The sequence below is a fragment of the Phodopus roborovskii genome, unplaced genomic scaffold, assembly GCF_943737965.1.
Source record: "Phodopus roborovskii unplaced genomic scaffold, PHOROB, whole genome shotgun sequence".
NCBI classification, from domain to species: Eukaryota; Metazoa; Chordata; class Mammalia; order Rodentia; family Cricetidae; genus Phodopus; species Phodopus roborovskii.
In genome coordinates, this window is record NW_026125022.1 from 43,902 (window position 1) to 60,961 (window position 17,060).

Here is a 17,060-nt window from a genome sequence, read left to right on the forward strand (position 1 = left end):
TTCTAGTTGGTGTAGATTCCCTAGATTCTGGTGGTGGTAATGCTTGTCTTTCTGTTGTTAGGTGTTTTCTTGTATTGCCTTTTTCCCATTGCTTCTTCCAGTAGGTGTTGTTGGGGTCTCCCCCTGTCTCTATGGTACATCCCCGGTGGGCTTATGTGGGTCAGAGATTCAATATCTGTAGTTCTGTGTGGTCCAAGCTCTCTAGGAGGTTTCTCCGCAGACAGGGACCAAGGGATGGGGTCAAGGATGAGGATCCAGTAGAAGATGCCAGCAGGTACTCACAGTGGTCCCGCAGAGATAGGCAGATCTCTGGGAGGGGCCCAGGACTCCAGCAGAGGACGGAAGGTGGGGTCAGAGACCAAGCTGGTGGAAATTACGGGTGGTCCCGAGTGGATAGTCAGGTCTCCTTTGTTCAGAGTTGCTCCAAGAAGTCTCCCAAGTAGGGTGGACTGTTGGCTCCACCCTCTGTCCCAGTGCTCAACCAGAGCGGCAGGACCGTGGGTAGGGTAGGGCACAGGGTAGGGGGGATAGGCTCGCGGTGGGGATGGGTGGGGGTGTATCAGAGCTCCAAGGGTGCTCTTGATGGGGACAGGGAGACAGGACCAGCAGGATCCAGTTGAAAAGTTTTTAAATATAGCCTTTTAAATTGTTTGAATGAGGGCCCCAGCATAAGCTGTCCTACATAATAATTTATCTTTTAAATTATATTTAAAAGATAATCTTTTAAACGTGTGCCCCATAGAATCATGCTGCTACTAGAGAAGGCCAGAGGTTTCTGGTTGTTTTTGTTTCTGATTAATTCTGTTATTTTTCTGTGCTTCTTAGTGATTAGCTTAAGCGTTTTATGTTTAGAATGTGAAGAAACTATGAAATGCAATAATAACTGAGCTGAAGAAGCTCATAGGGAAGACCAAAGTACGTATATCTTTAAGAAATTTGAGCCTGGCGGTGGTGACACATACTTAATCTCAGGTTCAGGAGGTAGAGGCAGGTGACTCTGTGAATTTCAAGGCCAGCCTGATCTACAGAGTGTATTCCAAAACAGCCAAGGATACACAGAGAAACCCTGTCTCAAAAAAACAAACAAAGTCTAGGATGAAAATTAAGCATAAACATTACTCAGTACCACATTGTTCATTTTTTTTAATTAAAGCACCTTACTAATTTTGATTAACAAAATTTTAAAATGTTAGTGTTGCTTAAAGAAGTAAATCTTGCATTAAAATGCATGTGCAAACATTTCTGTGGAAATTCAGGAGGGCCAGGGCTACAGAGATTCTGTTTCTAAAACAAAACAAGATGGTGCTCATTTAGAAGCCAGTGAAATGGCTCCTTAAATAAAAACATGCTTGGCTGAAAGCCTGGCAATATGAGCTTCATTTTGGTGCCCACATAAAGGTGGAAGGAGAGATCCCATTTTATAGAGTTGGCCCTCAGACTTATATGCACACCATGGCATTCGCATGCATACGAACACACTCACACAATAATAGTAAAGCTTTGGGCTAGAAAGATGGTTCAGCAGGTAAGAGATTTTGCTATTCAGAGAACCGAATTCATTTTTTCAGCACCAACATATGTAGTTAAAATTTTGGGCTATTAACCAGCTCTCAAAGACACTGAGACTTATTAGTTATAAATGTTTGACCTTAGTTTAGGCTTGTCCCACTATTTTAACTTAATTTGACCTGCTTTTATTTATCTGTGTTTTGCCTTAGGGCTTTTTACCTTTCTTTCATTCTGTATGTCCTACTTATCTGCTTCCTCTGTCTGGCTGACTAGACCTAGGAATATCCCTGTCCTCTGCTTTTCTTTCTTCCTGTCACCTAAATTCCTCCTCGTTTTCTCTGCCTGGAAGTCCCACCTATACACATCCTCCCTCATTTATTGATGTTCAGCTTTTTATTAGACCAATAAGGTACCTTAGGCAAGCAAGGTAAAACAGCAACATTTTTACATAATTAAACAAATGCAGTATATCTTTATATAAACAAATATTTTGCAACATAAATGTAATACATCTTTATGTAGTTAAACAAATGCAGTACATCTTTGCATATTTATATTCCACAACATACAGTATATCTTACAAATATCTGTAATTCCAGTTTTAGGGAGGTCCCTCTTCTGCCATTCACAGGCACCCACAGTATATACATGCAGGCAAAGCATACAAACACTAAAAAAAAAAAAAAAAACTTTAAAAATTTATAAAGTTTTAAAACTACTTATTTAAACTCAATTCTCTTTTTGTTAATTCCTTCTCTTCTTACCACCTTGCTGTATATGGAACCAAGGACCTTGATTATGCTAGCTAGCCAACTACTCTACCACCTAGCTACATCTTCAGCCCTTACTTAATCTCTATAAAATTTATAACTGTTTTACAAAGAAACCAAAGTATACTAGTAAATGGCAAGTTAAGATTCAGATGCAGACATTTAGTCTCTAGAACTGATAATATTTTTATCTACCATATAATAACATTTCCTAGAGAAATTATTGATAAAATGTAAATAGAAAAAATATTCACATTACCATGAAAACCATAAGGTTATCTAGTTTTTCTTTTAGCTATGGCCCATGCACAAAATCCTATCATTGGTAACAATCAATAGTACTGCTTCATAAAGGTTACATGTCATTGTATTACATCTTTTCATGTTTGTGTGTGTATATGTGTTATGGTTTCCATTGCTGTGAAGAGACACCATGACCATGGCAACTCTTATGAAGGAAATATATTTAATTAGGGTGGCTTACATTTCAGAGGTTTAGTCCATTATTATCATAATGGTGCAACATGGCGGTATACAGGTAGACATGTACCCCAGCCCTGGGGGTCAAGACAGGGACCCTGAGGTAAGGAGTGAGAATGAGGGGACAAGAGACTGGAGAGATGGAGACAAGACAGTGCTCTGACTAAGTCTCGTTTAATGAATATAACCACAAGGTTTAAGTAATGGAGAAATGAGGGAATGGGCCAAAGGGAGGATGTGAGGGGAGCAGAATGTCCTTCCAAGAAGGATGCAGGTGTCCTGCTATAAGACAAGTTGCTATATGATAAGACTGCAGCTGGGACTCTTTCAGGGTCAGGCTGCATCATATGCTTAACAACAGTCATAGGGGAATGGAAAATTACCAGTATGTTATTATCTAAGAGAGTAGTAGTAAGGTAGATGGCTGTTAAGATGCTAACTTTGCTCTGGGGTTCCCCACAGACACTGGGTGTGGCTTCAGCATATATGAGACCTCAAAGACCCTTATAGTAACACACTTCCTTCAACAAGATCGCACCTACTCCAACAAAGCCACACCTCCTAATAGTGCTATTCCCTTTGGGAGTCATTTTCTTTCAAACCACCACAGAGGACAACTTTCAGTAATTAGTTTTATTCTGCTATCCTATGTATCCCAGGGGATATAAGGTCATCAGGCCTGCTGACCATCCCAGTGTCCCAAGTTATATCTCATTACATGAATACTAGCAGAATTAACAAGAATTTTGAATTCTCAGAAATACCAGGGGTTGTTTGGCATGGTGGTATATACCTGCAGTCAAGGAATGAAAGCAGGAAGGCAGAACTACAGCTACATAGCAAGTCCAAGCTAGCCTGGACTACTTAATTGGTCAGAAACAGAAACAGAGAGGTCAGTGGTACCTTACCTGCCTTAAGCCTTTTCTGCCAATTACCACCAGTCTTACCATTGCTACTATAACTGGTGGTGGTCCAGCACCATGAACTGCTTTTGCATGTGTCTTGAATTTGTAGACATAGGATTATACTCAAGGAATAATTTGTCTCTTGAGCAATGATTTGTTCTTGATACTTTTGTGGATGCTGTTACTTAGCTGCAATGATTTGCCTATGATAAATTATGTCTTTGTACCAATAGACCATGATTAATCCATTTAGTTCACAAGAATATGTGTTGATTGCAGGTTGGGGAAAATTAATATATGTAGAACAATACAGATTTCCAGAATTAGACAAGGATGGGTAAAATATTTTTGGTTTCATGTATAATGCACATGGGAAAATTTTTCTTTTGGACAAGGTCTCACTGTGTAGCTCTGGTTGAGCTGAAACTTGTTATATAGACCAGGCTGCCCCTGCCTCCTGAGTGCCAAAGTTAAAGGTAAGCACCACCATGTCTGGTCTGAAAAAAAAAACTATTGTGATTTAAAACAATACTGTTTTACAGTACTATCAGTGAACATAAGGGGTAAACCAAAATATTCATAAGCCCTAACTAGACCATAAAGTAATTTCAAATTATAGGAGACCTAAATAAATGATGTCATATTCATGACTTAAAGAGATGATTATTGTTAAGATGTTGTTTTACACGTATACGTTTGATGTACTGTGGTTTTTCAAGATACGGTTTCTTTTGTGTAGCCATGGCTGTCCTAGAACTCTGTAGACCAACCAGACTGATCTCAAACTCAGAGATCCTCCTGCTTCTGCCTCCCAAGTGCTGGAATTAAAGGCATGCACCACTACCACCTGGCTCTATTTAATATTATCTTAAAAAGACTATGGTATATATTTTGTAGAAAGGAGCAAACTGAGTAAAACTTGTGAAAATAAGACCTAAATTACTAAATAATGATATTACAAAACAGAAACAAAGTTGGTAGACTTCACTTTCTTATATTCAGAACCTGCTACTGCTATAGTAATTAATTAGGACAGTGTTTGCAAGGAAAGGTACATAGGTCAGTGTGCAAGCTAGCATGTACCTATGGAATCCCTTGGTTTATAAGAAAAAATGCCATGGTAATTTATAAAAAAAAAAAAATTTTTTTTTTTTTAAATGTTGTATAGAATAAATGGAGGGAGAAAATGGTGTTTGCCTTTACTCTAGGGATTTCAAGGTCATTCTTAGCTATGTAATGAGATAACCCAGACTACACATAAAATCCTGGCTCAATAATAATAATAATAATAATAATTTTAAAAGGTAACTCTTAGGTGGTTCTTATTTTCTCTTCTCAAGACAGGGTTTCTCTGTGTAGCCCTGGCTGTCTGGGAACTCACTCTGTAGACCAGGATAGCCTTGAACTCAGATCCACCTGCTTCTGCATCCTGAGTGCTGGGATAAAAGAAGCACACCACCATGCCTGACCCTCAGCTCTTTATATGTAAATTTTAAATCAAAGTGAATCATGAATATAGATACTAAAAATATAAGAAATCTCATAAAATGTTATAATTTTGAGTTATGAGAAAGTCTAACATTTTAATAATGCACTTTGTACATTTTCTTAATAAAATTCTTATTTAAAAGCCTAGGTCTTTAAAGTATGGTGAGAGTTGAAATAGCAACAAAACTTGGCCTTTGGGCTTAGGGTAAAATAGTGGCAGCTATGCTTTTATAATTTTTGTTTCTTCCAGTCTTGCCTCCTGGGATCACAGGTGTGTGACTTCATGCCCAGCCTCAGAGTCATGTATCTTTTAAGAGCCAGTGTCCTTATGTGTCTTAATAGTTTTTTTCAGGTATAAATGTTTTTGTGAACAGAACTATATGCATTGAAATGATACTTATTTATTTCATATGCTTGTGTGCTTGGTATATTTGTATATTATATTATAACTATTGTGACTATAGCCCTACTAAGTTTTACTGGATTTCCCTGTACTTTAATTAAAAAAAAAAATTGTGTTGATGTGTACTATGTCTATTGTGGAGGTCAGAGAACAGCACATGGGAGTTAGTTCTCTCTTTCTACCATATGGGTTCCAGAGATTGAATTCAAATCATCAAGCTTGTCATCAAGTGCCTTAACCTACTGACCCATCTTGCCAGCCCACCTTGTACTTGTGAATCATGAATGAACTTTGTTAAATATTTGATTTTATCTCTCTTCCCACAGTTGTTCAGTTAGGAGCTGCCCTGACAACTCAGCAAGTAGAAGTGCTTGTTGCCCAGCCTGAGTTTGTGCCCCAGATCCACATGGTAGAAAGAAAAAAATTGATTCTTACAAGTTTCCTCCAATAAATAGCATTATTAAATAGCACTAAAATTAGAGGAATCCTAATCATTACTAACAGCAGGGTTTTTTTTTTTTTTTTTTTTTTTTTTTTCTTTTTTACCATTCTAGTAACACTGATGATGTTATGTTAATTTCCGTGGAAAAACCTAATCTGACAACTCCAATTACATCAGATCCAACAGGTATCTTTTATGATCTATCAAATTAGGAAACATAGAATGAGCAATGTCTTTTGAAAAGATTTTTATTCTCATTATTTATGTGTTTGTGTGACTGTATACCTCAAGTATGTGGATGCTCAGAGAGGCCAGAGTGGACACTGACCCCTGCAGCTCTAGTTATAGGCAGTTGTGAGCCTCCTGATGTGAGTGCTAGGAATTGAACTCTGTTTCTCTGCAAGAGCAGCAAGTGCCTTTAACCCTGAACCATCTCTCCAGCCCCATTATCTTTTAATAAGGTACAAAATTGTGTACTTAATCTTCTAGTTTATATCTAATATTACAAATTATTAGTTTATTAAAACAGTGGTTCATTAATAAAATTGACATTTCTTTTAATCTTGGTATTATCAGCTTAAGGCCTTTTGGTTCTTTACTGTATTGACTTGTATTTACAGCTTAAATCAAATTTTCTCTTTTGTTTGTCCTGACCATTTGTTTGTGGTAGCGGTAATTTGTCTTTATGTCTATTAGCTAATAACCTATTTTAGATTTAAAGTTTATTTTTGATTAACTATTTTTAAATCCTTAAAAATTATTTATAGTTTTACAGTTTTTCAAATGTTTTGTTTAAAAGAAACAACTTTTTAGATGAGATGTATTGTTTTTGTAGTGCACAGCTTAAAATGTATTTGCTTTTTGTGTATGTGACATCTCATTCACAGGATATGAACACTGTGGAGATAAGGAAGAAATTGAATTTCTGATTTTTTTGCCTTCATTTTCCAGATGCTGTGATTATAAGCACATACTACCACACCTGGTTTTGTAGAAAACTTTTTTCCTAACTTAAATATGGCTGTATTGCTTGCCTACAATTTCTTACCCAAAATTCCCTTTGTAACCAGGTAATGGTGGCATGCCTTTTGTCCCCTCCCCTCACTAGGGAGGCAGAAGCAATCGGATCTCTGTGAATTGAAGATCAGAGAGAGTTTCGGGACAGCCAGGGCTACACAGAGAAAACCCTATCTCAAAAAACAAACAAAAGAATTCCGTTTGTATCATGTTTTGCTGTTTTGAAATATTTATATCTTAACATCAGAAAGATTTACACTCCTTCCACCCTACATATAAAACTATCAGTTTGTAAATTAAAGAGTTCCCAAGAAGTGGGGAACTCTGCATTCCAGGAAGGTGCTCCTCAGGCACTCTTAAAGATACTGTGAATAACAAAATGTCACAATTTCAGATACTAAAATAGTTTCAGACATTGAAAAACAGAGCTACTAATATAGTTGTAAAGCAGCTGAAAGAAAATATATATTTAATCCCAAATCAAAAATTTAAACTAGCTTATCAGTTTTAGGGATCTATAAATTTATACAGTGTATTAGTATCCCTATCATTTTTTGTTGTTGTTTCAGTGTCTTGTATTGCAAAAACCATGTTTAATAGTTTAATAAGTTTAATTGGATTTTTTTTTTAATTCCCTTTCTTCCAGAAAACAAATCAAGGAAGTTCAGCAACTCGCCTAATACCATAATTGAAGTTGGGGTGGGTAACAGTTGTTGTCTCTGAATATTTCACCTGAATGTTTATGTATAGGAACTCCAGTGTTTCAGCATGTTGTGGGGACTGAGTTTTGTCATCCACTCTTTGTCTAGGTGCACTGAAAGTCTCCAGTGAATTGTCCCTTTTCTGCCCCCCCCTTCATTGGGAGTGGAGAGTGACACAAACAAATATAGGGGTATTTTGCACATCCAGATTCTAGTCCAAGTTGCTACATATATTTCAAAACAACATAGATTTGCCAATTCATTGAGATTCTTAACCATATTTTTAGGTACTGAAGTATCTTATTTATGAATGTCTTTCATAGTAGAACTAATTTAAACCATAAATTATTTAGCGAATGTTGAGTTACCAGCTTCTAAGGTTGGGGATCATTAGTGACACACTTGTGAGCATGATTGTGAACAAGCCCCAGGTTCAGTCCTCAGCATTGAAAAATGTGTTTCCCTATTTTAAAAAGATTTTCTGCTATTAAACTTGGGTTTTTTTTTTTTTTTTTTTTTTTTGTTTTGTTTTTTGTTTTTTGTTTTGTTTTGTTTGTTTTTTTAACAAAACTTACAGGCTGTGGAGAAGAAAATTGATTTTGTTATTGACTTGACAAGAGAAGGCCTGTCTACCTACAGCATAGGTAAAAGATACTTTTACATCTTCCTTTCTAAGAAAATATATGTGGGTTTGTGTGACTATATCAAAAATTATAAAATTGCAGAATTGTCCTGTCTGCATTGTGCTAACCCTTAAAAGCACACATATGGTCTACCCTAGTCCCTGAGCCCTGGCAGCTATTAATCTGCTTTCTTCTCTATAATTAGGTAATTTCAGTGTGATTATGCAATATCCATCCTTCTGAGATTAGCTTCTTTCAGTGTGGTTCGTTGGCAGGTTATTCATGTTGTTTTGTATTCCTTTTTGTGGAATATATTATTCCCAGGTACAGTTGTATCATAATCTCTTTATTCATCCTTTGAAGGACATTTAGTTGGGACTACTTTGAGTCTCTCTTCTCCCTGTGGCAAACATTTTTCTTAACCATAACAATAGTGCCTAAGAGGAAATACCTAGATTCAGGAATAGAGGAATGTTATTCATACAAGATACGAAACTGAAGAATAGTGACACCAGTTTCCTGTTTCTTCAATATGAGCCAAAAGATATATAATTTTCTGGGATTGGAAGTCAATCATACAGTCTCATTCTGTTACTAAGAAGTATAATCTGATATCAAAGAAATTCAGTCAGCTTTAAGCAGAATCAAAACCAAGAATCCTTTGTCAGCATATATAATCATTTTCTTGAAAACAAGTAAAAAAAAATTACACATATTAGCACTGAACTAATAACAAAAATGATTAGCATGGTCTCTTTACAAGGATAGCGTGCAAATATGTGAAGTTTCCATACTTATAAAATATCTGGACCAGGAAGTTTATGACCAACCGTCTTCTTCAGAGCAAAGAAATGTCCTTCACCCTGGGAAGACAACAGGACTGACTGAACACAGAAATTCAGGAAAAGAAGCTAGAATGTACAAAGCCACATCAGATGCTATCTTTGTATTTATTTGGATTCAGAACACATTTTGGTGGAAGAAAGATTGCTGACTTCAGCATAATTTGTGAATCTTTGGATTATACAAAGAAAAACAAACCCAAACACAGATTTTCAACTTTTCAAGACATAGCCTCTATGAGCAAAAAAGAGACCTCAAGAAAACTACAAAAGGAATGTAAGATCAGAATAAAAGGAAGTCGGGGTGGATACAAAGTCCAACACTGGTGCTGCAAAAAGATGAGAAAAGACTTTTCAGTGACTTGATCTGCCATGTTGGCATGATGTCTAAGGAGAATGTTGTGGGATAGAGACCCAAAGACCATTTAGCATGACCATCTGAACTAAGCATTGGTATTAAGCTGACCAAGACCATCTAGAGATAAACAATTCTCACACAACAGCCTTAAGAAAAGAACATGGGAAAATGACCTCCCTAGTTGTTAGTTTCGGGGGTAAAGCAAGCAATTTAACAGAAGCCAAAACCATGCAGTTAGCTGAGGCATATCAACCCTGAGTTTATGGAAAAGAGTTGAACACTTTACCACAGGGCTTTATTTACATGATGGGAGCAGGAAAGCAGGAAATCATTTCATGCTAAATCAAAGAAAGCTCCAAATGTGACAAGATGAAGGAACCTTTACCTTCTATGTGATAACATAGAAGACTAATGAACTGGAGAAGTTTTGAGGAAAAAAGTATTGACCTTGAATTTTTAATCCAGTAAATATTTCTTTCAAAATATGAGACAGTATCTGGGTGGTTTATACACTTTTAATCCCAGGACTTAAGAGGCACAAGAGGCAGTTTGAGGATAGCCTAATCTATAGAGTTAGTGCCAGGACAGGCTCCAAAACTACACAGAAACTGTTGTCTCAAAAAATAAACAGGGAAAAAAAAAAAAAAAAACAAAACAAAACAGTAATGGCACTTACCTGTGATTTCCAACACTTGAGAGTTGGAGATAAGAGGATTAGAAGTTAAGACCATTCTGAGCACACTGTCTCAAAAACAAAAATAGACTTTCAGACAAGCAAAATTTGTTGCCAACTGATTTCCATTATCTGAAATAAAAGTGTGTGTGTGTATATATACATACATACCTGTGAATATTATAGAGGCCAAAAGTTTGTTTATCTCAGGAACTTTTAAACAGTCTCTCATCTGCCCTACTCGTGAACTGCATGTGTCCTTGTGGAACGCACGCCTCTGCCTCTGCAGGCGCTGGTAGATGCATACATAGCAGATCATGATGAAGACCAGAGGGCCAGAGTACTGAAAGAGTAGCAGGAAGGTGGTGTAGATGAGACGGTGATGGTCCGAGGACCAGAAGACAATGCAGACCACCTTAGTTAGACTAACCATTCAGCAAGCCCCGTGAATCTGTCTCCATATCTGAAGTGCTAGGATTGATTACAGGTGCTCGTGTTCAGTTCATGTGGGTGTTCCAGATAAAGACTCTATATGCTTGCATAGCAAACAGGTTAAACTCTGATCCCCATGCTTAGAGCAAATAGGTTAGCCACAGAATCATCTCTCTAGTCCAAAAGGAAGTTCATTAAAGGAAATATAACTGAAAAGTGGTCCATATTAAAAAGTGTAAACTAGATTGTGATACAGCAAAGGTGGATATGGTAATAAATACTTCAAGTAGAAGAATAATAAACAATTGTAGCAATAAAATGGAGTTTTCAAGATAGTCATTCAAGAGACTCCACCACAAAACAAATCTGAATCCAAACCAGGAAGACCACTACTTTGATATAAATAAGGAAATAAGGAGTAGGCAAAAGAGATGTTCTAAGTAATGTTCTCATTGGGGAAGTAAAGCCATATTGAGATTTATGGCATACCTGATAAAATAACCAAACTAAACTGAAGGTATGATATGTTGGTGAGGGCATGTATCAACTTGGGATTCTTTGTTACTAAGAATGTAAAATGGATAAACAATTTAATTTGATACTTTCTTTAAATATTATTATGTCTCATTGTATGACTGGATTGGTCTTTTCCATATATTTGTCCAAGAGAAAAGAAGACCCACATCCAAACAGACATGATTTGACATGATTTCATTAAGTAGCTAATTTGTCCATTAACTTGAAGTTTTACCTCAGTTTCCCAAATGCTAGGATTATATGTGTACCATCACATTCAGCTACACACAGTAAAAACATAATTTCTCATAATAGCTTTATTTAGAAGTCTATCAGCTGATGATTACTTATCTTTATACCTTAACAATCAAGAAGCAAAATGTTTTTATATGCAGCCAATGTGTAACTACACATAAATAATCCTGCAAAATAATCATGCATTTGTATGATTCAATATAGGTGAAATTCTAGAAAAGGCAAATCCTTTTTCAATGCCAGATATTGATCCCTTGGCCTTGCATGTTAGTCAAGTCACTGAGATAAATCTAAATCTTTCTGCCTCTGTCTGTTTTGTTTTTGGTTTTCAAGGCAGTTTCTCGTAGTCCTGGTTGTCCTGGAACTGCTGGCCTCAAATTAAGAGATCCTTTGGTCTCTGTCTGGGATTAAAGGCATATGCCACCACCACAGAAACTGTCTATAGTCATTAGTGACAACAAATGATTGATTAAATGAGATAGGTTGATTGAAAAAGAATACTAAAGAACTTCTGTGGGTAAACTGGCTGTAATGGTGCATGCCTGTAGTTCCAGTACTGAGGAAGTAGAGCAAGAAGATCAGGAGTTCAAGGCCAACCTGGGGAACTTGAGACCTTGTCTCAAAGAACAAGCACAAACAAGAGAAAACTTCGGGGTGATGACATTTTATATCTTGTTATATTAAGTTTTGTCAGAACTTAAAAAGTGTGTATCTTGTTGGGTATAAATTGCATCTCTGAGTTAGATCATTTCCAAAACACAACATTAAAAGGTTAAGTGGAAACTAGGGGCTACAGTTTTTACCTGTTTAATGAAAAACTTAAAATAACGCTCTGGTTCCTGTAGCTTTGGGAACATAAAACAGTAACACCACTCATACATACATACATACACATACACACACACACACACACACACACACACACACACATTGGCATTACTAATGATAATACCAACACCAGTTGGCAGAAGTCCTATCTTACCACCACAAAGTTGGGTCTCTAGGCCTGTGTTACTTTTGTCCAGGGATTGTTGGTTATTACTTTGAAATAAGTGTTACTCCTTGGAAATTACGCTTCTTAGGGCTTTTCTTTGTGGTGAACTATTTACTTGAAAATTTAAAGGCTGTTTTATCACTTTATGTGATGATTAACCTGAAGACTTTGATTTTATCAGACCTAGCTTTGATTAATTAATGTATGGTTGAAAACCTATATAGACTCTCAAAATTAAAACCTAAAGTTTTAATTCTAAGGTTTTCTTAATACCTGTAAAATAGTCGGCCATGGTAGCGAGCACATTTGATCCCAGTACTTAGGAGCCAGAGGCAGGTGGATTACAGGGGGTGCATCAAGCTAAATAGGCCTCACATGGTGATCATTACTGATCTAGCCCTTGTACTTTCCAGTGTTACCCACCTATTTTAATCTTCTCCATGTGTTCACTACCTAGCTATGTAAAACCACCCGTACTCCTTTCCCTCTGCTCACCACAGCTTCTCCATCCCTCCTACCTCTTTTTTTTTTTTTATTTTATATAACCAAGTCCATTTAAATGAAAACAAACATTTATAGACAATATTTGAGAATTTGGGCATTGTTCCCTCCCTACCTCTTTTTCCTCCTCTTATCATGTCTTCCCTTCCTCTGCTTTCACATTTCCCACAATCCATGTCTTTTATCTAGTTCCCTCCATGTGAATACATATTTCAAGAGCATGCCCCTAGCTTGTGGGATTTTTGTTTGAATTTCTAAGGTTGTATATATTACATATTCATACATATTTGTAAACTTTGTATTTGTAGATATTTTTATTGATCTAACAGAAAAGACTACCTCTTTTATCTCTTGGATCCCTCTCTCATGTATAAATACCAAATTCCTAGTTGCATAATAAAGGATTTACTTTTAGAGGGAATTTTTGTCACCTTAGTGAAAAATTCTATGTATTCTGTAAAACAGTATATTGATATGAATTTTGTACTTGTAACTGTATTTACTACTCAAGGTGAATATCTGCTTAATCACTGCAGAATTTAAAATAAAAAAAAAAAAAATCACTGCAGAATTTGTTCCAGGTAAATTTTATTTACTTATTTTCATTTCCTTGTAGTGCTGGGGCCTTCTCACTTATGGTAGACAAGTGCTTTACCACTGAGATACACCCCCAGCTCTAAATTATACTGTCTTGTTCACAGAAAGCCCAGCATTCACCCTGAAGTCATCTTCGAAAGCTGTTTTAAGATCAAAAGAAATAATCCCAGTGGCAGAAAATGGAGCTGAGGTACTAATCTGAAATGCTGTGTAAAGGATGTACATTCCAACAGAGTGGGATTTATCTGTTTTCCTCTGGAAGCATCTGAGCCACATTTCAGCTTAGGAAAGACCTTGATGGCTTTTCATAAAGTGCTCTTGTGAATCCACTTACATAATAAAAAGAATTCAGTCAGCAGTTTACAGAAGCTATAGAAATGAAGACAAACACAATGTTTCAGTTATTTTAGGAGTGATAACCATTGTTGATGAGGTTTTTTGGAGAAATTACTACAGTGTTTGGAAACACAATGTTGAAACGAGATGGTTTGCTCTCCTGAAGACCTGAGACCTCCTTCGTTATGAATTAGCAATGTTTCACAGTATAGAAATTATTCTTCCGACAGCTTGGAATGTGGCTCAGAGGTGGAGAATTTGCCTAACATGTGCCAAGTGCTGGGTCCAGTTCCTAGGATCATTCAAAACAAATCTCAGCTCCTAAAAAACCTTCTGTTTTGCAAAGATTGGATCTAAAGGCCAGGAGATGGCTCAGTCACTAAAGTGCATTACAAACGTGAAAACCTGAGTTTGGTCCTGTAACCAATGTTTAAAAATTAAATAAGACAAGGTAGGTGGCACTCACATGTAAACCCAGAGCTGGGAAGGCAGAAATAAGTGGATCCCTGGAGTTTGCTGTCCAGATAGACTAACCTAATACAGTGAGGAATATAGTATGTGAGGTTGTCCTCTGCCCTTCCCATGTGTGCATACACTGACGGATATACCAATATACACTAACAGATGTACCAGCACATACACGCAAAACATCATTAATCTAGCTTCATTTTCTTGAAATAACCTTTCATTGCTTTGGTGAAGGATTGAAGAATGAGAAGTAGATTAGTATACCTGAGCTTGACCACTTTTGTCTATACTCACCAAATATTCTTGATGAACTTTCTTACAAATGTGTTTGTAGGGTTTTGATTCACTTGAACATCTGCCACCTCTCCCAGAACCACCACCACCACTCCCTGAAATGGCAGACAAAATCCAAGACACTCTTCCTCCCCCAAAAACCTGAGCTGAAAGTGAAGCGAGTGTTGAAACCCCCAGGCATTGCCCTGACATGGAACATCTCCAGCATCAACCCCAAGTGTGCTCCTGTGGAGAGCTACCACCTCTTCCTGTGCTATGACAACTCTCATCATTTGACTTGGAAGAAAATTGCAGAAATTAAAGCATTACCACTCCCAATGGCCTGCACTTTATCTCAGTTTGTAGCTTCCAGCAAATATTATTTTACTGTTCAATCAAAAGACATTTTTGGGCGATATGGACCATTTTGTAATATAAAGTCTATTCCTGGATTTTCTGAAAACCTTACCTAAAAGTCCTCCATGATTATATGTTGTGTACATGTCATGTTATCATATTTGAATGTTTACAGTGTTTCTCTAACATTTTACATTGTAACATTGTACAGTTCAGTTTGTAAACCCTTTATATGGGGACAATCTTACATGTATTGTGTCTTGGAATTTTGTGTATTTCTAATTTGCATTCAGTATGTACTTCCGTTATCTATGTTCTCACATACCCTACCATGGACCCATGTTGTCACTGTGTTCCTAAGGTGTCTCTGGGGTTGCTGCTGTGTCAGAAGCCCTCATGTACACTTTCCCTATTTCTGACATTTGTCTATAATCCTGGGAGAGGCATCCCTGCCATGTTCTATTGCACAGAAATTCCTTCCTCATATTTTCATTCTAAAGCAGGCTATTTGTGTCCTTTTGTCTTTGTGTTTGTTTGGCTAGCAATCATTTGAGAGAAACAGCTTGCTTGAAGGTTTTTCCTAAACACTATTTTGTTAGATCAGGCATTATGGGACATCCTTCTAATTCCAGCACTTGGGAATCAAAGGCAGGCAAATCGCGTAGTTCAAGCCAGCCTGGTGTTCATAGAAAATTCCAGTCCAACCAGAACTATGTAACAGGCTGCTTTAAAAAAAAAAAAAAAAAAAAAAAGTTAAACATTGTGCTATGTATATGAAATGAAAATGAATGGTGCTTCTTAAAACAAAATTTAACTTGTTTCAACCATGTAGTTTATCCCTTAGAAAGGCTTTAATTTGCTGATTCCTAGGCTCTCGAAATGCCTCTCTTTACAAAGTTCCCAGCTTCCCTCGGTACTCAGAGAGCATGCTCAAAGGCTCTAATGGCAGGGTCTTCTGCATACCTCTCCCCAAAGAAGAACTGCAGTGGAGCACAAACAGCCCAAGAGGTATTGTGCAAAGAGATGCTTGAGATGCTGGAGTCACCCCCTAAGACAGACAAACGTGAAAACCAGTAACTGGGATGTCAAAAAAATAAAATTCTGCAGCATGGTTTAAAAGTGTCACTCTTCTGGTGCACAGTGGAAGTTCTGAGGTATGAACAGAGAACAATTTCCCTTGGTGTTTGGAGTACCACTACATCTTCATAAATAAAGCTGTTAGTTTTGTCTGTTTTTCTGTCTATATGAGACATAAATGAGCCAGGTCTGTTGGTATACATAAGTCCCAGTTTTGAGGAGGTTGATGAAGAAGCAACCTGGTCTGTATAGCAAGTCTGAAAGAATCAGGTTTGGGTCCTGCATAATAGCCTTCTTTCCCAAAATTCAGGAGGCAGAGCCTTCTGAATCTTTATAGATCTTTATATGAGTTTGAGCTAGCCTGGTGTACATAGCAAGTTTCAAGACAGCCAAGGCTACATTTCAAGTCCCTGTCTCAAAGAACTAAGGAAAAAGAAAAAAGGCAGATTCAGAAACTACTTCCAGATTCCATGACTTGCCTGCTTTCAGGTATTTTGTAACAGATGGCACAAACTAGATGTGTCCATGACTGACCAGCAGGATAGCTGGAAAGCTAACAGCATCAAAGGATACCCAGAGGAAGGCTTCGGTCTGACCTTGTAGAGGAGGTAACTAAAACAGCATTACTGTTTCTTGTCCTTTGAAGGAGCCAGAGTGGAATTTGCAAGTGATGTCTTCATTGGCACCAGAATAGTGGCAGCTTAGGGATAAGAAATATCTGCCACACAACACAGAGAACTAGTACCCCATAAAAGTTGTCTATAGTTCAAAGGAAAGTGTTTCTGCTGCCAATAAGCAACAGCCAAACTTGCCAACCAGCCAACTCTAAGCATGTGCCTCAGAATTCCCAGGAAACCTGGAGACTTGGGCCTGAACAGTAGGCAGTTGGCGGGGGGGAGGGGCAAAGAACAGGTTGGTTCCTGAGTTCACAGTATGTGTGCCATACTGTTATACCTGGATGGATGAATCAAGATTACATCTTTCCTGCCATAGGGTCCTACAATACAGCCCAGTTACAGAAGCTTAAGTAACAATTCAAGTCT

General features: G+C 37.3%; 1 protein-coding gene across 1 annotated transcript in view; it reads left to right on the plus strand.

Annotated features, from left to right (window-relative positions):
* The window catches only part of LOC127226707 (activating transcription factor 7-interacting protein 2-like), a 40,466-nt gene extending 24,787 nt beyond the window's left edge, over positions 1 to 15,679 (plus strand). The window contains 6 exon segments of the mRNA XM_051191181.1: positions 6,110 to 6,183; positions 7,661 to 7,713; positions 8,293 to 8,359; positions 13,611 to 13,696; positions 14,645 to 14,734; positions 14,736 to 15,679. Of these exon segments, the coding sequence (XP_051047138.1) occupies positions 6,110 to 6,183; positions 7,661 to 7,713; positions 8,293 to 8,359; positions 13,611 to 13,696; positions 14,645 to 14,734; positions 14,736 to 15,056 (691 nt within the window). The 3' untranslated portion in view covers positions 15,057 to 15,679.
* The last annotated feature ends 1,381 nt before the right edge of the window (positions 15,680 to 17,060 follow it).